The sequence below is a fragment of the Macrotis lagotis genome, chromosome X (genome assembly GCF_037893015.1).
Source record: "Macrotis lagotis isolate mMagLag1 chromosome X, bilby.v1.9.chrom.fasta, whole genome shotgun sequence".
NCBI lineage: Eukaryota > Metazoa > Chordata > Mammalia > Peramelemorphia > Peramelidae > Macrotis > Macrotis lagotis.
Window position 1 is genome coordinate 110,958,535 of NC_133666.1, and position 24,880 is coordinate 110,983,414.

Consider the following 24,880-nt stretch of genomic DNA (forward strand, 5'->3'; position numbering starts at 1 on the left):
TTAGAAAATGTATATCCTTACTTAATAAAAATGAGCATTCTGCTAAAGTGAAACTAAATGGATGAGAAGCTTGGTAACATTTCAAAAAAATCACAGCTTCATTGTTTTAAGTACTGTGGCATCTATATATTCCAATTATAACTTTTCTTACAGTTATATTATTTTTTACATAATCATTTATTTAGAAAGAGAAGTCATTAGTAATTAGAAACAGGAACATGATTTACAATGTATTACTTGCTATACTGGCTGCAGCCAGGGATGATCTTAAGAAACTATGCTTCTAGTCAATCTTTTGCTAAATTAGTCCCGGCCTCTCCTTTTTTTTTTAATCATGAAGTCCAAAGGTTAAAACAAAGTGAAATATTGTTACAACCCACAACTTCTTTTAATTGAGGAAAAGAAATAAAACAAGATCTCTGTACACCTGGTTTCTCAAGAAAAAATAAAGGTAAGACTCTATACTAATTACAGGGGAAAAAATTAACTACATACTCTCAGATGTGTTTTAGAATATTTTATTTTAGAAACTGCTCAGAAAAAAAGTACTTTTATATGACCAGAAGGAATGTGAACCTTTGACACGGCTAAGGAAACATTTTCCTGATTATTCATGAATTTAGAAGAATTGATTTTCTTTTGCAAAAACCAATATTTTGATTTTTTTTTAATAATCTTTTTTAAACAATCCAAATGCTTTTGTTTGACACAAGGAAAGCACTTTTTAAATTTAAATTGTCTAAAAATTTTGTAAAGAAAATTTAACTTAAAAATTAATTTTACTTACCCAAACATACTTGTCATTATATACCTTTATCAAAGGATAGCTTTTTACATAAAACAATTAAAAGATTCAAGGCATTTTTACTTGAAAACAAAATGCAAAAAACATTGTTTTCTGTTTCTCACTGATTTTTGTACTGAACATATACAAAGCCCCTTTTAAAGTAGTATAATATATAACCCATAATATTAAAAAAAACCTATTTAGGCAGTGTAATGAAAATTATTCTAAATGATCAATATTATTGAGTTCATATACACAAAACTTCATTTCAAACTGACAGTAGAATAAAAATAAAATATCCCATATTCTTTTGTGACTAGATAAAACACAATAGCTGTGTTTACATCTCTAAAAGAACAACTGTTTTTCTCAGTTAAATCTTTTCTTAATGACACACTAGTTCTTTAGTCATATAAAGTGGTTATTAAGACAGCTCCCAAATTGACATGTGATTATTTCTAGCTTCTTATTAATACTGTACTACTTTTTTTGCCTCTGTGACTTTTTGTAAGTTACTAAAGATCATTAGATTTGAGTCGGAGCAACTGAGTTCAAGTCCTGATTTTGCTATATACTAACTATAACCTTCACTTTAATTCTTTGGGCTTCAATTTTCTCATCTACAAAATGATTCCTTCCAGTTTCAAATTCTAGATGCATAAACATTTTGATGTTCTTTTATTAGCTGTATTTAACTCTAACCTCTCACATACTCTACCAAAAAATTCAAATGCTAACTAAAGCAAAGGGAAAAATGCTTTTAAATTATTTAGAAGTAAAAGGACTTTGGGCAGTGGCTAGGTGGGGCAGTGGATAAAGCACTGGCCCTGGAGCCAGGAGTACCTGGGTTCAAATCTGGTCTCAAACACTTAATAATTACCTAGCTATGTGGCCTTGGGCAAGCCACTTAATCCCACTTGCTTTGCAGAAAAAAAAAAAAGTAAAAGGACTTTAAGGGAAGATAAAAAATGGAAATGTTTGCCCCTTCTAAAAGTAGCAAAAGATTCTGAATCCTAATTAACACTGTAATCACTTGAGTATTATAGCCCTGGGATCTAATCTAAGACAACCCACTTAGACTAAGGGTTCTTAACCTGAGATCCATAAACTTGGATTGGGTTCTTAAAAAAAAATTAGCGATTCTGATGTAATTGATTGTCTTTATTATTCTATGTATTTTATTATATGCATTTAAAAACATCATCCTTAGGATTCACCATTGGGCAAGGTAGTCCATAACTAACAAAAATAGTTAAGAATCTGTACACTGGACTATATATTAACCCAATTTAAAAAAGTATCCGACTGAAAATGAAGTAAGAAATCTTTTGTATTTCTTAAGATTTCTGGCACTCTTTAAAAAATCCATCACTATTATCTCATCAAGTTTTTATCCTGTGTCTCTTTTTCTCAAACTTATATATGCATATATTAATAATATATGTGTCTAATAATTCTTAAATCTTTTTTCTTCTCAAACTGTTTTCCAGGTCAGTAATTTGTTTTAAGAAATCTTACATATTCTGTTTTTTCAGTCTTTTGATTTAAAGTATCTTTTATTGACTAAGAGTCATTGGCTTCTATTTAATCCATTTTAATCAGGAGTTTATGACATGAAGTAGCTTTGGCACTTCTTGTGTCAAATTATTCCCTTCTGAATTCTTTCTTTTGTAGCTCTCATGAGGCTTTGTAAACAAAAGTTGTTTACAAAGTTGGTTTTGGAGTCATCCTCTTATGGTTTTTGTTTTGAGTGATCCTAGAATCTCTTAAAAAGCAAATCTGATGAGTCTTTTTTCAGTCCTCATCATCCTTGATTTCTCACTATTTGACACTATAAATGATCTTCAACTGGATCCTTTTGCTTCTCTAAATTTTTGTTCATACTCTCAGTTATCTTTTAACCTAGTCAGTCCGTTTTTTTTTTTAGTTTAGTTTGTTTTTTTGCAAGGCAATGGGGTTAAGTGGCTTGCCCAAGGTCACACAGCTAGGTGATTATGTGTCTGAGGCTGGATTTGAACTCAAGTACTCCTGACTCCAGGGTTGGTGCTCTATCCACTGAGCCACTTAGCTGCCTCCCGCCAGTCCTTCGTAAGTGTCTTTTCTTGGCTCATCCTTCACAGCACTCTCCCTAATTTTGGATGTACTCCAGGATTTGGGTGCTCTTCTCTATATATATTCTCTCACTTGGATACCTTGTCTGCTCACATTATTTAGTTGTCGTCTCTATGTCACTATGAAATGCACTATCTAGTCCCAGTTGTTCTCTAGTACTATATCACCAAATGACTATTGGATATTTCAAACTCAATGTCAGTCAGTCAGTCAACAAACACTAAGTATCAGGCATTACGTTAAGTACTAAAGATTATGTTAAATACTAAGGATGCAAAGAAAGGGAAAACAAAAGAAACCCCACTATCTTCATTATACTAATAAGGAATATAAAATAAAAATATATAGTGAAAAATGGGAGTTAATTTAATATAAAGGAATTAACAGCAGACAGTGGAGCACAATTCTAGCAAAGGTGTCCTGCAGAAGGTTAGATTTGAGCCAACTCTTAAAAGAAAACAAAGGGAGATGGACGTGAAAAGGAAAAGCATCTCACACATGGGCAACAGCGAGAGTAAAATCGCAGAGTGGATGGAACACAGAATACCTGGAAGATAATACAGTGTTAAAAAAATCTGGGAAATGAAGGAAGAGACCAGGTTGTGAAGGACATATATTTGATCCTAGAGGTAAAAAGAAGTCACTATAACTGCTGTACAAATGAAGTGGCCCTTAAACAGACTTCTACCACTTAGGCTTTTATATTTACTTTTAAAAAGTATGATGTTTCACCAAACCACTCATGTCTTCCCTCTTATTCATGATTTTCTATGTCTCCCTATTTTAGTAGATCCCTAAGACTATCGACATGAGGAAAACTTCTTGAGTATGTTATCCTGCATCTAAATACAAAAACAAAATAATATAGGAAGCTATAGATTTTGTCAGTAAAGATCATTTATTAAAAATATGGAAATAGTCATTTGTTACTTATTTAAGTATTCGTCAGACCCTGGTATAAATATTAAAATTCCTTCCCAACCCAAAGTATATGCTACCTTCATTCAAGTTTTGCTTAAAAGATTGACAATTCAGGAAGGAAGGAACACTGGACTTGGAATAAAAAAGACAATTTCTGGTTCTGTCATTTGTTGAATGATCATGGACAAATTATTTAATATAGTGGTATTTGTTTTCTTCACTGAACTATTTATAGTCACAAGGCAACTGTGAAGAAAGTATATTGAAAAACATTGAATGAATTTGAGTTTTTGTTTTTAATACTTTAAATGAATTTAGTATAAATGCTTTCCATAAATTGTAGCAGTTTTTGGCTTGCTCTCTATAATCTTGACTACAGTTACATTCAAGTCAGATATTCAGAAAATTCATTATCACTCAGTTTGTGTGTCCTCTCCTATGATTCAGGTTGAAATCCTTATATGGCAAATGGCCAACCATAATATATTTAACCAGGTTCTCATTTGTTAGTCTTGCCTATACTCAAGGGTTTACAATTTGGACTTTTTTTATATAAAACTTCTGAAATCCTAAGGTTACCTCCAACATGATGAGGTATTAGTATATAAATCTGGTATCTTTTCTTAATTCTTAAATAAAATGAAGTGATAATGATCAGTAGAGTAGCAGATTTAAGGAAATTGACCAATATTGAAATAATGATGAATTCCAGGCTGTGGCTGAATACTCAAAGAACATTAATGTATTGAAATATCTCTTTCCAAGGTTGATATATTTTTCTGTTTCCATAGGATAACTTCTTCCTGAGAATTTATCATTTTCTATAACTAGTGAAATGGAACTTCTCAGAGAATGACTAATACAATACTCCTACAATGAAAAAATACCTTTTTATAAATGCATCAAAGATGTTGTTATTGTTAGGATTATCATCATCATCATCATTTTAGTGTACTGCTCTAAAGTTTTCAAAGTTCTTTCCAGACTGGCATTTGCCTGTGAGATTAGTATAAAATATTATTATTCCCATTTAATGGATTAAGAAGCTAAACCTCAGAAAGGTTAACTGACTTGCTTGTAATCCCAAAGCTTTTATGTTCTCAAACCAGAATTCAAACCCAGGGCTATGACTTCATGTTCAGTAGTCCCTTTGCTGTATCAAGATGGATGACTATATTTTAAGCCTCTACATACTGATATTTACTATTTTTAACTGGGCTATCTAAATTTCAAGCTGAAGGACTATAAATCTTTGTGTACTCATTACAATGGTAAAAAACAACAAACAAACAAATACACAGTTTCCTAGAAGGAAAATTATTTCACATGATAAGAATGATAAAAAGAAATAATAACAATTATTGGTGTGGTTTAAGGAGGAAAAAAAGAGAAATCTACTAATGCAATGCTGTTTGAGCTGCAAATCAGTCATTTTTGAAAGCCATTTGAAACAATATGAGAAAAGTCACTAAGTTGTATATATCTTTTTACCCATTAATACCACTAGTAGGTCTAGAACCCAAAGGGATCAAACAAAGATGGAAATAATCCAAAGTATTTATGACAGTCCTTTTGTTAAACAAAGCCTGAATGGAAATTAAGGAATTACTTAGCATTTGGGGAAGGGCTGCATTATTATAGCAAGTAAATACAAAGGAATATTATTGTGCCAAAAGAAATAACAAAAGAGAGGATTTCAGAAAAATATGAAGTGAATGTAGAGTAAAATGAATGCAAAATAAAGTAAAAAAAAAACCCAAAATGTAAAGCTAAACCACTCTGAAAGAATTAAGAATGCTGAAATAAATGCAATGTCCAATCACAATCATAGAAGATCAGTGATAAGACATGATGCTCATCTGATAGAGAGGTGACTCAGGATGCAGAAAAAAAAGACCCATATTTTTAGATAAAATCAGTGTGTGGATTTGTATTTCTTTACAATGTATGTTTGTTACAAGGATTTCAGTTTTTTAATAAGGAGAGAAAAAGCAGGGAGAGAGGAAAAAAGAAAGAGTTGCCAAAAAAGCTGAGTGCAGACAAAGGAGACTGGAAAGAAACAAAGTCAACAACCTAAGAAGTAAATTTAAAAGTATTATATACTTTTAATGAAAAGCAAGCTGTAAACAAAAGATTCATAATTTCATGCATAATATTCATTTCATGGGGGCAGAGGCAAGATGGCGACAAGAAGTGATCCAGTCTTAGGTGCTCTGTGACAAAACTTGAAACTAAGGACTCTAAACTTTCGAGAGACAGAACCCACAAAGGGACCCATTGAGGCAGTTCTCCCACTCAAGGTAACCTGGAAAAGAGCACAAAGGCTCTGGTCCCCAGGTTGGAGGGGCGACCCGCCAGAGGGGTGGCCCGCCAGAGGGAAAGAACTTCAGCCTCCGGGAGGCAGCCCCAGGGTGCTGGGAGCCTAGGCTCACAGCAGCGGGGGAGTCTCCTGAGCTGCACCCCGGGGAACACCGGGCACAAACTAGGGGAACAGCGGGGGACCTCTGCCAGAGCGAGCATGTGAAGCCCAGCCCTCAGGGCACACAGAGAGCAGCTTGGCCAGCACAGCAGAGTTCCAGGAAAAGAAGCAGGCAGAGCCAGTAAGCAGGAGCCCCCAGTGCATGAGCCCATTGAACCTAGGGAAGGGAGTGAAGAGAGACTTCTGAGCTCTGTCCTCTGCCCCTGGAACAGGACTCTGGGCCTCTGACCACATTCAAATCCTGATCACAGTCTAGGCCCCCCCATAAAACAGCAGGGCCCTCCCACCTCAGCCCTGAGGCAAAGGGGGGCGCATATGGTCATTCAAAGACCAGGAGGGAGGACAGAGCCTCACACACTGAGACCCTTGTGGGAGTGTCCCAAAAGCTCAGGAAGCACCCCCAAAACAAGCTTAGGTTGGGAAAATGAGCACTTCATCACGATTGATGAATTTACCAGAAATCAGGAATCAATATTTCAAAACCAAAAAAATGAAAAATTAGAAGAAAATGTGAAATATCTCATTGAAAAAACAACTGATATGGAAAACAGACTTAGGAAAGATAATTTAAAAATTGTTGGAATACCTGAAAGTCATGATCAGGAAAAGAGCCTTGACATCATTTTCAAAGAATTACTACAGGAAAATTGCCCTGATATTCTAGAAGCAGAGGGCAAAATATAAATGGAGAGAATCCACAGATCCCCCAGAGAAAGAGATCCCAAAAAACCAACCCCTAGGAATATTATAGCCAAGTTCCAGAACTCCCAAGTCAAAGAGAAAATATTACAAGCAGCCAGAAGGACACAGTTCAAATATCGTGGAGCTGCAGTCAAGATCACACAGGACTTAGCAGCAACTACATTGGAAGCTCGCAGGGCTTGGAATATAATATACCGGAAGGCAAAAGAGCTTAGAATGCAGCCAAGAATGAACTACCCAGCAAGGCTGAATGTCCTCTTCCAGGGGAAAAAGATGGACTTTCAATGAACCAGGGGAATTTCAAAGGTTCCTTTTGGAATGGCCAGAGCTGAACAGAAGGTTTGATCTTCAGATACAGGACTCAGGTGAAGCACAGAGATTGGAGGAGAGGGGGAAAATATGAGGGACTTAATGATGATGAACTGCATGTATTCCTGCATAGAAAAATGACACTGATAAAACTCATATGAACCTTCTCAGTTAATAGAGCAGGTAGAGGGAGCTTTTACAGTTGAAGCACAGGAGAAAGCTGAATTTGAAGATAAAATATGGTGTAAAAATGGAGTCAATAGAAAAAAAGGGAAATGTAATGGGAGAAAGAAAAAGGAGAGGGGGAATAGGCCAAGATATTTCATATCATAAGATTTTTCTTTATTACAATGAGCTATTGCAATGATATGGAAGGGGGGGAGGCAAGGGGGAATGAGGGAACCTTTGCTCTCAGCAAATATACTCAATGGGGTATAGACAACTGGAGTAAGAAGGAGAGGGGGAGCAGGGGGAACGGGTGGGGATGTGAATAAAGGAGGAGAGGATGGACCATGGGAGGAGAGTGGTCAGATATAACACATTTTCTTTTTTACTTCTTGCAAGGGGCTGGGATTGGAAGGCCTGTCCAGGACCATAGGGCCAGGTGGATTCTGGGCCTAAGGGGTGGTATGGGGGCTCAGGGCTTCTTGGCCCCAGGACCAGGGATCTGTCTGCTGTGCCACTCAGCAACCCTACAGCAGAGTCAAAGGAGAGAGAAAACATAGTACATGGTAGTGGAGAAATAAGAAAGGAGGGAGTTGCGATGAGCAATGACAACGTTTGAAAAATATGGAAGCAACTTTTGCGATGGACTTACCATAAAGAATGCGATCCACCCATGATAGAGCTGTTGGTGTTGGAAGAAAGACTGAAGCACATTTTTTACTATTATTATTTGGGGGAGGGTGCAGGGCAAATGGGGCTGGGTGGCCTGCCTGGGGCCACATAGCAGGGTGATCTTTGGGTGTCTTAGGCCGGATTTAGATCCGGGTGCTCCCGGCTCAGGGGCCAATGCTCTGTCTGCCACCCAGCCACCCTTACTATGATTATTATTTTATTTTATTTTGTGTCTTTTTTTCCCCTTCTTTTTGGTTTTTGCAGGGCAGTGGGGATCAGATGGCTTGCATATCACACGGCTGGGTCATTGTTGGGTCTATGGAGCTGGATGTGGGCTCGGGTGCTCGTGGCTCCAGGACTGGTGCTTCGTCCATTGCGCCACCTGGCCATACCTACAATTATTACTATTATTCTTTTTAATTTTAATTTTTTTCTCTCCCCTTTACTTTATCGCCCAAGCAAGTCTATATTCGTGGGGGGAGGGGTATTTTGTTTACTCTTAAACAAGAATATTTTATTAATGTTAAAAAAAATTTGTACAAAATGAGAATTAAAAAAGTAAAATAAAAAAATATTCATTTCATGTTTTACTTTGCACATGGAAATGTTCATATTATTGGTTTTTATTAAGTTTAAAATCTGAAAATGAATAATATTTTTAAAAATCTAATAGAGCAAAAAACAAAATATAGCAGGGAACCGTGATTGCCAATGGTATTTACCACTATCAGGGAAAATGTTTCAGCAGAGTTTAATTAAACAGTAGCAAAATCTAAAATTATACAAAAAAATATTCCCAATATAGATGAGATGAGGTTCTCAAAACACCCCTTTTGGAGACTATTGTGTTGACAGAAGCTATAAAAGAGTTTTCACCTTCACCGCAAATACATGGTATATATTTTATACTCAGACAACACACACATACACACATATTTTGTCTAATAATCCAAAGGAAAACCAAAGTAGTTGAAGAATATTTATAAAGAGGTAGTCTAGTTAGTGCATTAATACATCTTTGACCTGAGGTGCAGATGGATAAAAAAAACTAGGTATAGAATTGAACTGGTTGAACAGAGCAGGATGAACTGCATTTGGAGAATTACATTTATTTAAATGACATCTAACTGTTCCTCAAGGCAAAAATCTATCTTTTCAACAACTATATTTTCCCAGAGGTCAGAGTTTGAGAAATGTAATGGGTCAATCTTGATAGAATTAGGAATAAACTGAAGAACAGTTCATGTACTTCACTGCTATCTATTTAATGCCAAGAAATCTAGAGGGAATTCCCCAACATCCTGAGTGGACCCACTAAAGAAAAACTATCAAAAAACAGGGACAATGAGTGTACAAGATGAAGTAAGGATGGGCTGTGAGTTATATGAGAGATATCAAACATGTGGTCCTTAGAATCACATTAAAATGTAACTGGGAAATATTTAACAAAATAATGTTAATATGCAGTCCCCAAGGATTCTTATGTATAGTTTAGTGGCCTCTATAATTGAATTTGATAACATGGAGGTACTTTCCTGATGATGAAATATCACTGTAAAACACATGGAAGACCATCTCTAAAGAATAAAAATTCTAAATTATTCAAAGATAAAAAAGTACAAGCTTTGTGGATATAAGTAGGTTGCAGTACGTTATTAATAGTGACTTTGTGAACAAATGGTTTAAATATATTGCAGAGAAAATGAAGAGATAAAAGAAATGGAAGAGCTGTGGCAGAATGGAAAAATCACTGTTTCTGAACTCAAAAGAAATGGGTCCAATTCTTGAATCTGAGTTTTACTACCTGTGCAGCCTTGAGAAAATTATTTAACTGCTGTCTTTCAATTCTATACTTACAACCTTATGAACTAAAAAAAGTCTGTTGGGAAGAGCCTGGATAGAGAATGGGACAAAATTAAGAAGAATTTCACAGAATAAGAAAGATATATGTGCTGGGATTTGCACCAATACAGGGAATATCCAAAAGATGAATCTACAGAAACATTATCATAATAGTTTACTGAAGGATACTCATATAACACATATAAACATAGGTACTTATGTATTTATATGAATAGATAATAACAATAAAGATTATGATCATGCATCTCCATTCAGGGAAAAAAACAAAAACAAAAAAGTTAACTCACATGATACACAAAAACATAGGTAATTATTTGCATTGAATAGATAATAACAATAAGATTAGGATCATGTATCCATATCCAGAAAAAACAGAGTCTAAATGCAGAGCAAAGCACACTATGGTCACTTTTAAAAATTTCTTGTCTTCTCTTTCTCATTGTTTTTTTTTTCTCTTAGTTCTAATTCCTCTTTCACAATGTGACTAATATGGAAATATGTTAAACACAATTGTACATGTATAATTTTTACCAGACTGTTCTCTGCCATAGGGAGAGGGAGGAAAAGGAAGATGGCAGAAAAATGTGTAGTTTCTATTTGCAAATGGATGTATGTTGAAAACTACCTTTATATGCAATTTAAAAAAGATTATGATCATGACTGATGACCTAAAAAGTTCTTTAAGATTTATAAAGTGTTGGGCAGCTAGGTGGTGTAGTGGATAAAGCACTGGCACTGGAGTCAGGAGTACCTGGGTCCAAATCCGGTCTCAGACACTTAATAATTACCTAGCTGTGTGGCCTTGGGCAAGCCACTTGACCCCGTTTGCCTTGCAAAAATCTAAAAAAAAAAAAGATTTATAAAGTGTTTTAAATATATTATTTAATTTTATTCTCATGATGAACTGGTACCTATCTTCATTTTTGAAAAATCTAAAACTCGGGAGACTAATTTGTCCATGGTCACAAACTAATAAACATTATAGAGTTGTGATTTGAACACAGGTCATTCTTGAATCTAAGTTGAGCACTTCCCCATTATAACACATGTTCTATGAGCAATGAAATCTTGAGACTTTTTCCCTGTGAAAAAAGTATATTTTCACATTTTCAAAATACATTTCCTAACTATACATACATTTTCTAAAATGTATATAACCATCTATGTAAGATGTGTCAACCATTTGCAAATTCCATCATTAGGTACTCTTACCAAACATTTAATAATAAGAACTATATTAATAAAAAAACTTTTAGCCTAAGTTATTTACTATGATATTGGCATTACTACTGTTAAGACTAGATTGATGAAATATTGGATCACTGCTCTTTCTTCAGTTTTATCAATGTTATTTGAAAAAAATTAAAATAAAATTTAAGAAAACAAAACAAATATTCTAATAATTACAAAAACCTGAGCTTTATAGTAACAAAAATATCTTTTCTTTTAGGCTCAAAAGATGAAAATCACAGGCATCTTCATCTTGCTTTGGGAATTCTTACTATTAGCAACAGGCCTAAGCTGTACTTTTAAAATAGTAAGTTTTAAAATTAGAAGTATGAAATTTCCATTGGCACGTTTAAAAGTTAAGTCCATTTATAAGGACTATGATCAATGTATTAACCAATCTTGACTCCAAAGGACTGATGAGGCAAACCTTCTTTCTTTTGCTAGGAATGTGGTGAGGACTTGGATGTATCAAAATGATGGTTCTGAAAGTTATATTTGACCTATCTAATCAACTAATGGATCTTTTTAACAATTAAGATATTTATTTAAAAATCATATCTAAGAACTATGATCTGATTTGAAAGACTTACCTATAGCTAAGGTTCCTAAAAATATGGCTATAAAAATAATTCTTCACTTCATTAACTGTCATTCTGAAATGAAATGAAGTTCTTTCAGAAGAAAATAGAATACAGTAAGTTTTTTAATATTACCTGTTTATGGGGAAAATATTCTGCAGCAAAAAACCGCTTTTTGTGTTTTCTAAGAATTTGATTATAGTTAAGTTCCAATAACATTTGGTTATTGGGTACAGTGAAAATTTTCTTTTCATTGTGCATTATCTGAATTAGTGTAGATTTTCACATAGAAGGCTTCCTTTAAGGGGGACAAACTCACATGTTAACATAGCCTTTCTCCTGGTAAATCATTAGTCAATAATAGAAACATTATAGTACATGACTGTGGTGAGAGTGATCAGATCTCTTAATTTATTGAAATGAATGTGAATTGAATCATGTCTGTGAGGTTGGTTTTGAGTACTGCTCCTTTGCTGAGATGACACAGAAACTCCTTATTGACATTCCCTATGATTTGGTAATCCTGTATACATATCAATCATACAAAGCTGATTCTGGTTCTATCACTATAAGAGAAGTGATAAGGTGCATTAAGGGTTGTGTCAAAGATGAGTAATTCAGAAAGCCATCTTCCTTGTGAAATATTAAAAAAACTGAGTAAAAATAACTACATCTTTTTTTAAAATTATATTCAGGGCTTTCTATCCCTTGGATTTCCAGCAAGATCCAAGGTGCTAGGTAGGTCAGGAGGTAGAATTACTGGGCTGTTTTCTTGAAGTATCATTTCAACAAAAATCCAGAGCATATGTCCCATGGAAAGGGACCAGAGGGCATATGTAGTTTTATAGAGGGTAAGCCAGTCCAGTAAACCACAGGATTCTCCTTATCACTTCTGCCAGTAAAACAAATCAAAATTTGTCTTCTATGGTTTGTATGTATGAAGGATTTTTAAAATCTTTGGAAAATTTTGTTTCTATTTATATTGTTTATTTTAAGTCCACAATATCAAGAGATTAATTACTAGATTGCCCTTCTTCAAAACCAGTTCCTATCTTTCAAGAACAATTTGTATCCAAGATCTTCTGGTAGTCTCTGAATTTTTTTCTGGTTAATATGTTTTTGTTCTTTTTTTTTAGGAAGGCAGTCATAATTTCACTGCGAAGAACTATACTTCAGTTCCACAAAATATAAATAAAAATGTTACTGTGCTTGATCTCAGTTATAACCAAATCACTCTGAACAGCAGAGACATAAATAATCTTCAGTTATATGTTTTAATGACTGAACTTAATTTGAACAACAACAAAATTGTTTTCCTACAAAATAACAGTTTTGGTAGTCTTTTCAACCTGGAAATTTTAAGTATCAGCAGCAATTACATCAATACAATTGGCCGGAATGCTTTTGTAGGATTAGATAAACTAAAAGAACTGTGTCTTTGTCAAAACAAAATCTCTCAACTGAATCCTTATACGCTGATACCTCTAAAAAGCCTGATGACTTTGAATTTACAAGACAATATGATGAGTTATTTTGAGGTTCCGAGACAATTTCAATTGAAAAAAATAAATTTGTATGGAAATCCTTGGAACTGTTCTTGTAGTCTACATAATTTACAGAATTGGTTGAATACCTCAAAAGTAATGCTAGGTAAGTTACAGAAATTAAGAAATTTCAAAAATAACATGAGCTTCACTTCAGGTTGTCATTTCCTAGAAGACTTACATAAAATTAAATGATGTACAAACAATATATCTGTTCATATTTGAATAGAAAAGAAATACTTTGAAAAATGGCAACTGTGAATAATAAAAGTAACATGAATATGTATATAAATTTGTATATATTTGCCTGAAACAAAAAAAAAAATTTACTTTGTGTCGTACTGCCTGCATTTCCTATTTTAAATATATTTCTCTTGTTTTGGCATTTGACATTATTTTTTTACTAAGATACCTTTCCTGGGATATGCCAACAACATATGCGGGATATGCCAATGACAATAAATATCTCAGTTATATAGACTGAACTATAAGTAAAGATTGTATATCCTGATTTTAATGATATATTATTTATATCAATTATATTTATATATGTATATCCTGATTCTAATGATTCCATGTTTAAAATATAACTATTTTTCAGAATTAGAGTATGTTTAAAGATGCTATTTAAATGTCACTTTAGATGAAATACATACTAATGGGTAATTCAGTTCCTCCCCCCACCTTTTTTGGTGAGGCAATGGAGTTAGGTGACTTGCCCAAGGTCACACAGCTTAATACACAGTAACTATCAAGTGTCTGAAGCTGATTTTGAATTCAGTTCCTCCTAACTACAGGGCTAGTATGCTATTCACCCTGCCACCTAGCTGTCCTGATACAGTACCTTTCGCACAAATCTCTAACTGTTCCTTTATAAATCTGATGTGGATGCAAACTGGTGAGCTAAAGACCTCTGAGCTTGATGTCAAAAACCCTCTGTTTCTCTTGCTTGCCACCTTATTTAGCTCCTCTTCTCTCACAAAAAAATAAAAAATCAGTACAGTATGGTGGAAGAAACACTCTAGTAAAAGTCTCTGGTAGCTTATAGTAAAAGGCTCTATCAGGTCTGCCACAAACCAGCTATGTAAATTCAGACAAATACTTAACTAAATAAGTCTGTATATTCATTAATAAAATGAAAACATTGAGAAAATGAGCTGGGTTCCTTTCAGTTCTAACTTTCTATCACGTAGGAATTTAAGGGAAATTTAAGATAAATGAATATTAAACTCCCTTTTTAGAAACATTGTTTTGATATTGTCTCTAAGTTGACAATTTTAAAAATGAGAAAAATATGAGTTAAGATGAAAGGAGTTACATGTTGATGTTACATGTTGATGTAAATTACTATTAATAAACCCTATCATCTCATGTCATAACTTATTCTATTTCATAGAAAATGAGACTATCACAATATGTAGCTCTCCAGATGCCCTGAAGAATTACAGCATCAAAGTAGCACCTTACAAGAATGGATGTCATTCAAAATCACCTTTACCTATAACTCAACTTTCTAATATTCTTTTCAAGTCCTCTGGCAATCCAACACTTTTTAAAAATTTAAATGATACAATGAACAACATAACAAAAAATGCAGGTAATGTATGGGATTTTTAAAATTTTATACAGAAATTCAAATTTTCATATTACTTTATCCAAATCTATATAAATGGTATCCATGCTGTTACTCCTCAACAGACTATATGCTACAGGAGAATATGGTTCTTTTTGTATGTTTCCTCCATGATGCAGTATATGGCACTACCATTTGCTTATTCATTGATGGAACTGGATTACAAAACAATGCATTAACCAAGTTTTAACAGAAAAGCAATTTGACAAGAGTCTTCTTGGATAAGTTAAAATTCTTTCTTTTAGGAAATACTCAGAGTAAGAGGATGCTCCTATGCTACCCCTCTGTTCAATTTACAACTTTTCAATGTTAGTATCCCTTGCTCTTTAGTTCTAGCTTCATATTCCCACTGTCAATTCAATTATGCAAAGATTGAATACACGCAGGGCATGACAATAGATTGTGGTACGGATATGAGTAAGATATGGTCTTTATTTCCTCCTGCATTCCTCTTTTCCCTGACACTTTTTCTATCCCTTTGTTGACTTGATCTTCTACCTAACAACATTTGTCATTTGATTTTCAGTCCATCTATCATCTTTATGCTGTGGTTTTTTTCTTTTGGATAGGAAGTATTTCTCTATGAAAAATCAAATTCTGGAAAATTAATATATCCTATAAAACTAATTTTTATATTAATATGGAAAATTTTATTTTAATTTTTATTAACATAATTGTTATTTATCCAAAAGTTCATAAATACAGAAGGATAAAGAACCATCAATTTTCACCATTCTGAGTCCTAAAATGAATTAAAAATAGAATGGCCACCAGGAGAAAAGTTTCATTGAAAGCTACAGAATTATAATCTTATTATTTTGGAAAAAATCTTATTATTTTGAAAAATTATTATCTTGATAGATGTTATCTATCAAGTATCATGTTTTCAAAAAGCTTCTTATAAAATAGTCAATATTTGTGTCTCTAATAAATCAATAAATGATTTGGGTTAATGAATTCTTTTAATTCATTTTTCTCAATTTGACAAGTCTTTCTCTTTTCTTTAAGAATCAGAGTCTCTTGGTAAAAGCTGGCCCCTTCTTGTCGGTGTTGTAGTTGTGGTCCTGGTAACTTCACTGCTGATTTTTATTGCTATCAGATGCCCAACATGGTATAACTTTTTGTTTAGCTACAATCATCATCGTTTGGAAGAGCAAGAGGATTCATATGAAGATTTTACTATTTACTCCAGATCCCTTCCACAAACAGAAGATACAAACCCAGAAGAAAATATAGTAAGACTTGATCAATTAAATTCATTTGTAGTAGATGAAGATGGATTTATTGAAGATAAATATATAGATGCTCAAGAAATGTGTGAAGAAAATTGATTGTATTCAAAATTTTATTCTTTGTGGATCGCTATTTTTTGATTTAATAAGGTCTAGATTTTGTTGCGCATCAAATATCAAACCATAACTAAAACTTTCCATAGTTGGTACTGTACATATGCAAAAATCTCACATTCATAAACACCCCCACATATATGTAATGATCATTATGAAATATTTGAAACAAAAATTTTAAGTAGACAAATCCAGCAATTGGTAACTAGCTAAGCATAGTAATATAACTAATAACTTGCCAATTATTCAAACATTAGATGCTGACTCATTAATATCTACTAGCTAATTCCCTGATATTCTCTAACATTTATACCACATTCTGGGGTGGAGCTGGGTAAGAGCTTAGATCATCTATCCAGCCATCTCATTTTATAAAAGAGAAAAATGGGGCCCAGAAAACTTCAATGACTTGCCTAATGTTACAATAATACCAAAAAATACACATTCCTGTGCCAAACATGGTCTTTGGGAGAACATCCTTTGGTATCTATCCAAGGGAGCTGAATATCTGCTCCACTGGTATGGCCATTTAAAACATGAGGTCATACTTTCTAATCTAACATATACCATTTCACTAATTGCTAATATTAGAGACCTTCCAGGCCCTCTCTGATATTCAAGATTCACTTAACTCTTTAGCCAATGTAGTTCTAGATAATCTTATTGCTCTTGACTATTTCCTTGCATCTTCAGGTGGCATTTGTGCTTGCAGAGCTGAGGTTTGAACCTAGGACCTCTCATTCTAAATTCAGTACCATTTCCACTATACTATAAACAAAAGAGCTGATACTTTAAAGTGATGGTAACTGAAATTAATTATAATTATGTTCATAAAATTAAATTGTCACTTAGAAGATACAACTTAATGCTTTCCACTGTTTCTAACTCTGGTGGAAATTTAAAGCAATGATTTAAATGTGCCTTATACTAGTTAATCACTGATTTTAGTAATGTGGAATAGTCATAACCATACTGACATGCTGTCTAGGGACTAAAGTGAAATATACACACTCATACACATATATTTTTAAATTTTAATCCTTCATCACCTTCATTGTTATATACAATATAGAGGCACACAGCAAAATTACTATACTTTTTCCCTATGATATACTGAAAAATAATTCTATGAAATATAGACTTTATGGTGCCAATAAGAATTACTTAACTTCACAACATAATCTGTAGAAAAGTAATTTTTAAAACTTAAAAATTTAAATGCAGCCCAAGTCTCCACCAAGGAAAAAAAAAGTTAGTAGAGATACGCACATATATTCAGGATGAGACAGCTACCCATTTACAACAATATTTATACATTTGTCTAATTTTTAGGATGTTTATGATAAAATATGAATGTATGATGATGGAAATCACATCTGATACCTTCTATAATATAAAACTGCTTATATTATTTTGCTAAAAATAATTTGAAAAATATTCAAGAACATATTTTCAACTATTTGACAACCTCTGTGCAATGCAATTACCTAATTATAATAATTTAATATTTTATCCATCACTCAGAAATGTTAATGAAACAAAATATAAACATTAAAGGATAGGGCTCAATCTCTCCCATATTCTGAAAGCACTAAATAAATATTATTTGAAGAACTAAACAAGGAACAAATCTTTAAAGCTTTAAAAGTCATCGATTCCAAAATGTTTTTTAAATAGATTTTTTATCAACACTAAAACAAAAAGAGAGAGAGAGAGAGAGAGAGAGAGAGAGAGAGAGAGAGAGATGCTGAGACATTAGGTAGAACCAAAAAACCCCTCAACTCAGCTCAAACATCCCATTCTGCCTTTCCTAATCCACCAACTATTGGAGCTTTAAGGTTATTTCCCATCTATGATGTATATATTTTGTATGTATGCATGTAAATATTTACTTATTATCTATTTAACTATTTTTTAAGGTTTTTGCTCAGGTACTCTTGACTGCAGGGCCGGTGCTCTATCCACTGCACCACCTAGCCACCCCATATTTAACTATTTTTAATATATACATATATTCGTGGGAAGAATATTTTTCTCTGCATTACCAGGGATTAGAATGATGACTAGCGCCAAGTGAAGGTTCGATACACAGTTGTTGATTGCTTAGTTCAGGAAAAAAATAACTACTGATATTGCCAAAAAGGTAGCCTGAAGCCTGGATACTGTCATTCCCTTATATGGTTTGGGATGGTAATGGCCAAGGTCAAATTAATCAGAACATACAATGTCTTTAACACAGTAGTGACTAGAAAAACAAAAAGACAATGTTTAAACTTGCATATTTCTCCTTGCTTCTTCTTAGATTAGTATAGTGTGTCCTGTTCCCTTTATATGTGAACATTTAAAGATAAAAATTATTCCCTGCACATTTGATAAGGTAAAAAATTAACTTGGAATTTTTCTAACTTATGAAATCTGTCCACAAATCACTTATTTTTAGTTTGATGTTTATGCTTTTAAAAAATTATGAGATTTTTCACCCAGAATTTCTTTTTAAAAACATATTTAATACTTTAAAACTCTTTTAGTAGAATTTAGGACACATTAAAATTGCAACCATTATTTTTCTTAATTAAATGTCAACCAGACTTGAGGGCACCTAGGTGGCACAGTGGATAGAGCACTGGCCCTGGAGTCAGGAGTACCTGAGTTCAAAAGCAGCCTCAGACACTTAATAATTACTTAGCTGTGTGGCCTTGAGCAAGCCATTTAACCCCATTGCCTTGCAAAAACTAAAAAAACAAAAAGTCAACCAGACTTGAAATTTATCACATCTGAAGCTTAATTCATTGGCAATTACAAAGTTACAAAATGTACAAATTTTAAATAATGCCTGGGAATGAAGTCACTATGGATTAAAAAGTAGTATTAAATGAGACTGAATCATTCCTGTCATTCTAAATTCTTCAAGTTTTTAAAGGGCTAGGGCTGTGTCTCATATAATTTTTCATCTTTTATCTATTTAATACATAGAAAACAGTCAATAAAATTTGTTGAAAGAATGAATGAATTAGAAGTGGAATAGAATTGGAATACATTTATGCGAGATGAGAAATTATTTCTTTTAAATGGCATTTTGTGCAATAAAGTATCTCTATAGGTTCTTATCTTTTTTTTTTAGATTTGGTATCTGGATATAAAGTTTATCACTATTACTATTCATCCATGGTACCAGATTAAGTATTTTTGAAAGTCAGACAATTTGGATTAATTTTTTTTCTTGCCTTCACAGGAATTACAGATACTGTGATGAGAGGACAATTTGTTATTTAAGATCATACATAAACACAAATAATATCTTCATTTTTGAGTTTTCTACATGTCCTAGTTATCAGGGCAAGTCCTCCTTTCCTCCAACACATACTATCTGTGTGACTGGTATATCCTTTAACCTTGACAACCAGACAACCTCTAAGACTAAAGATTTCATAGCAAATGCCTATTTCATTGATTTGGGATGCCGAAAAGGCTAAGGCTTATTTTAGACAACCTTTGTGGTCACTTCCAACTCTAAGATTCCATGTTCTTGTCTCACATACTAATTTTATAGATGAAGAAAATGAGGGCCATGAACGATAAATGACTAATGTAAAGTCAGGTGGCTTACATATGACAGAGCTGAGATTAGAAGCCAGCTCTTCTGATTTCTATTTTCTCGATCTTTCCATAACATACAGAACCTTTCAACTTATCAACTCAAATATGGTCTTTAGGTACCCTATAAAATTCTCTTATGAAGCAGTTTAGTTTTCTAAGATAGTCAGGTACTTACGCTTGTCTTTCTGTAAATATTATATCCATACTTTGGGTTTCTCGATCATTTTGAGCTTTTAGCTGTGTAGATAATTAACCAGAAATGTTAGTGATAGAAAATAACATTATGAAAGACATACTATTTTTCTTTAAATGAAGATGTTTGTTGGTAATGAACCGAATGGCAAATTGTTTAATAGAGATTTCTGCTCAGTCCAAAAAGCTTAACAAAGTTAAAATAAGACTTCACTTAAAAGTTAACTAATATGCTTCTAAAGATTAAGCAAAATACTGACAATAACATTCTAGAGATTAAGAATTTTTTATAGAGCTAATGTTTTCTACATATATGTATATATATAGACATATATGTCTATATATATGGCAATGAATTTAACTCAAATAGAACTAATCAAGCATTTAATGAGGAATTCAGTGAAAGTCATTTATTTCTTAAATTCAGGTTAAAAAAATCATGACATTTCCCTCAAGATACTTTGCCCCTATAGATACAAACAAAAGTTCAAATTCGCTATTAAAGCTATGTTTTATATTCTATTTATCATAACTTCAAAAATTCTCCAGCTGAATTAGTGTTTTAAAAAGAACCCAAAAAGAATTAAGTGAGCCCAAATCTAAGAAGAACCCAAACTGTAATACTTATTTCATAATTTCAACAATCTGATTTGAGAGATAGACTATCCCTTCATTAATGCAGAGAGTGGAATCCCTATTAAATAATAAAAGATCCTGAAGCAAGACTGTGTCTGAAAAATTCACTGCCCTGATGCTAGCTTAGTAATATATATATAAAATATATATATATATATATATATAAAATCAATCACTATGCTCTTCTCAAAGATTTTCTAGCTTGCCAAGATTAAAGATCCCAAATCCCATGAATGTACCACAATGAAGCATCAAAATAGGAATTGCATAATTTTACAAAATTTATACTTTAATTTTACTATCTCATATAAAAAAAAACAACCCAAATTACTTTTACCTGGATATCTATCCCATTCTATATTTGTCAGTTTTCACTTGTTTTGTGAAAGCTACATAAAGACGAGAGGCAACACAGTATAACTGATAAGAGAGCTGGACTTGGAGCCTAGAAGATCTGAGTTCTATTCTTACTCCTTACCCATAATGGCTGTGTGACCTTAGGAAAATTTCTTAATCTTTCAGTGCTGTAGATAATTCTCCAAAACTATAAGTTATAGAACAAGTACCCCTGTGAAATGGTAGAACTTACGGTTCCTCACCCATAAGTTCCTTAATACCAATGAAATCACAGGTCTAGTCCCTCCCCCCATCCCTATATAGGGATGGATCTTTATTATTATGTGTTAAATAATACCAGAAATAAGAAAATGGAGATATGATAAAGTGTAGAATTCTTTTCCAAAATAGTGTAGCAGAATGTGGGGTGGATTCAGATCTGACTTTATAGGAAGAAATAGCAAAGTTCCTCTTCTTTTAAAAAAAGGTCCAAATAATAAAGAGTAAACAACTTAAACATAGAAGAAACGATTTACATTCAACTTAGAAGATGAATTATATTAGACTTTCATTGCATAGAAAGTACTTTTTGTGGTAAATTATTTGATTTGTAATATAGCTGAATCTATAAAATAGGGGTCAACTGTATCACTTTATGAAGTTCGTAAAGTTTTATTTAAAAACTATATAAAGCTTACCATGTTATAATCATTCATTACTTCTTCCATTTCTGTATTGGTGTTGAGTTTATCCACTAACTAAAAAAGACATCATAAGATCATTAGTCATTAAGGGTGATCTCTGTGGCTAACCAATTTACAATTAATACGTCTTATATCATTATATTTGCTTGGAGGTTTATTTTATCAAAGATGAGCCTTTAAATTTAAAATTAAAGAATTTTAAATATTTTCTGCAAAGGAGACTATTAGACTATTTTAGAAAGCCAAGTAGAAGGGGCAGGTAGGTGGCATAGTGGATAGAGCACCGGCCCTGGAGTCAGGAGTAGCTGAGTTCAAGTCCAACCTCAGAGACTTATTAAATTACCTAGCTGTGTGGCCTTGGGCAAGCCACTTAATCCCATTGCCTTGCAAAAAAAAAAAAGAAAGCAAGTAGATAATTTGGCTAATGAAATAACTGGCTATATTATTTACAGTTAAAAAACAAGCAGTAGAAGCTGGTCACTCCTGAAAGTTCTGCCTTTCTGCTCCTTCGTAAAGAGAATCAATCTTGTACACAAAGGAAAATGATAAAATTCTTTTGGGATTTTATTAAATGTGGGGTGCTAACATGTAACTGTACAAAAAAGTGAGTATTCAAAAGAGTTTGAGTTGTCTGATAATAAAGATCTAATAGACGAGGTGACAAAAGGAAGACTGGCTAAGGACAAAAGGTGCAATGTATAAGATGGAAAAAAAACATGAAAGAAAGTTAAATGAAGAAATGCTTATTTTAGCAAATCTAGTTTTAATATGTTCAGAATACAGTAAAACACTGTGATTTCTGCTTACTTGTTCTTAATAAAGAAAGAGCAAAATTTAATAGCTAATGTTAATTAAATTTTAAAATAATGGGGTGGCTAGGTGGTGCAGTAGGTAGAGCATCGGCCTTGGAGTCAGGAGTACCTGAGTTCAAATCTGGCCTCAGACACTTAATAATTACCTAGCTGTGTGGCCTTGGGCAAGACACTTAACCCCATTTCCCTTGCAAAAACCTAAAAATTTTTTAAAATAAAAATCATACAAGTAATATCAGAGAGATGACCTACAGATTTGTAAAATAATTGTATGGACTGAATGTCACTTCCAAAAATTAGATCTTACCCAAAGAAGCTGATCTCAGTGAAAAGAAAAATGTATGTAATATACACACTAAGAAATAATACCAATCATTATTTGCACTCAGGTTTTATAAAAATCAATCAAGTACCATGTGACTTATTTGACTAGATCTATATGGCCTAACTTCAGATCAATATGGTAAATGCCATTTTAATGATGTACCTACTGTATCCTGTTATCACTTAGGTGCCTAAGAATAAAAAAAATTCTGCTTCAAAATATACTACTTTGCAAAAATTACTTCCTCTTTATTTATAGAAAAACATGGATGAGAGTTGCACAGAAAAGACAGGCATAGGTTAGTTCTCATGGGTATCACTGGATAGAAGAACCAAAATTAGGAGAGTCCCTTCTTTTTAAGCACATTTTAGTATACTTTCTTTTTTTTTCCTATAAAAGTTAGGCAATTAGGGTCACTTAAAAACTAACTGGTTTTATAGTCTTATATTATAAAAAATTAGCATGCACACCAAAGTTGGCTTGAAGAACTATTAATTTTATTAACTTAAAGTTTCTTATGTATAGTTTACATGACATCCACTAAAGCTGTACTTCTACTACTCCTTCTCAGTAGGAAAAAATTCACGAAGTTTATTCTTTGGTTTTCAAAGAGGCTGTTACTGATTTGATTCCTGAAAAAGAACTAAGTGGAACCTCATAATATGAATATTTGAATTTGAAGCTCTAGAATATCCAGTGACATTTTTCACTTTATGCAGACTGCCATCTTTACCCTGGCAAAATAGAAAGTGTAAGACTCATTTTCTCTATTACATCTTACTAGGACTGCTAGTTGATAAGAAAAATGTAGTATAGACAATTTTGACATCTCATAATTTCATATGATCAAAATAACTTCCATAAATTTTCATTTATCTCTTTAAGAAAATTTTAATGATAAAACCTTTGGACTAAAAGATAGAACACTTTAGAATATAGTTGAAAGGCAATTAAACCATGCAATAAGAATTATCTTGGAAAGGGACAATTACCATATTGTAATCTGCTAGTTGTCCTTGAAATTCTTTGATTTCAATAGCTAAAGTCTCTGCCCTGTACAAGATGAAAAAAATTCAACATTTAGGAAACTTAATTTTTGAAAATGGGTTGTAGTAGTAACTAGAACATTGTTTTTTCCTAGTCTAGCTTTCTATGGCAACATATACGAACAGCACCCTTTTTTTCAAATTTTATGAAATGTGATATTATTCTACTGTTCTGTAAAATAATACTGTTTTCCTGCTTCTCTACCTTTGTTCAAACCAGTTCCTGTATCTAGAATGTCATCTTGCTAACTTATTCTATCCAAAAGTTACCTATATTGAAAATCACACCTTCTTCATGAAACTTTCCTGGATTATAATCCACAGAATTATTTTTCCACAAATGAATTCACAGAATTTGCTAACTAACCCATTTAACCTGAATCATTTAGCAGCAAACTACTTTACCATATCTTATATTGTTAACTTTTTATTTATTATTATTTATATTTAGCACTTGTGTGACATTTATTTAAATTTAACCATATTGATTTTACAACTTGTTATTTAATCAAATGGAATTATAGAATCAGGAACTTAAAGAATTAAAAGAGACATCAGAGATTATCTAGACCCATCCCATAATTTTATATATATATATAAGAAAACTAAGAACTAGAAAGGACTAACTGAATTGCCAAGGTCAAACAATTAGAAAATAAAAGAGTCAGATCAGGTGCAAAAGCCTATCAATTAGAAAGAGAATTACTTTTAGGTAGAGTCTGTGACTTATCTTGCAATGCCTAGTAATATACAACTGTACATGTAAGCACTTAAATATTCATTTAATCAATAAAGCTTATGATAGTAAAAAAGAATCAAGATTAGCTTCTTGTAGTATAGCATACTAATAAACATATAATCTCTACTTATAAAAAAGTGAATTCTTGACCA

The 24,880-nt window shown here is 32.8% G+C and overlaps 2 protein-coding genes across 6 annotated transcripts in view; one reads left to right on the top strand and one right to left on the bottom strand.

Moving 5' to 3' along the window:
• IFT74 (intraflagellar transport 74) overlaps positions 1–24,880 on the bottom strand; it is a 174,147-nt gene that overhangs the window by 96,892 nt on the left and 52,375 nt on the right. For all 3 annotated transcript variants that reach the window (XM_074200242.1, XM_074200241.1, XM_074200240.1), the window contains exons 6-8: positions 23,936–23,996; positions 21,801–21,860; positions 20,114–20,175 (exon numbers count right to left, since the gene is read on the bottom strand). In XM_074200242.1, coding sequence (XP_074056343.1) covers positions 20,114–20,175; positions 21,801–21,860; positions 23,936–23,996 — 183 coding nt within the window. The remainder of the gene's footprint in view (positions 1–20,113; positions 20,176–21,800; positions 21,861–23,935; positions 23,997–24,880) is intronic.
• Positions 342–24,854, top strand: LRRC19 (leucine rich repeat containing 19). Of its 3 annotated transcripts, none has more exons than XM_074200243.1 (5): positions 342–451; positions 11,461–11,547; positions 12,955–13,468; positions 14,759–14,959; positions 16,004–24,852. In XM_074200243.1, the coding sequence occupies exons 2-5, from the start codon at positions 11,470–11,472 to the stop codon at positions 16,324–16,326; spliced, it is 1,116 nt and encodes a 371-aa protein (XP_074056344.1). In that variant the 5' UTR covers positions 342–451; positions 11,461–11,469; the 3' UTR covers positions 16,327–24,852. The 3 variants fall into 3 exon arrangements, with proteins under 3 accessions (XP_074056344.1, XP_074056345.1, XP_074056346.1); XM_074200245.1 differs by lacking the exon at positions 342–451 and adding an exon at positions 11,685–11,934 and having other exon boundaries at positions 11,472–11,547; positions 16,004–24,853; XM_074200244.1 differs by lacking the exon at positions 14,759–14,959 and having other exon boundaries at positions 16,004–24,854.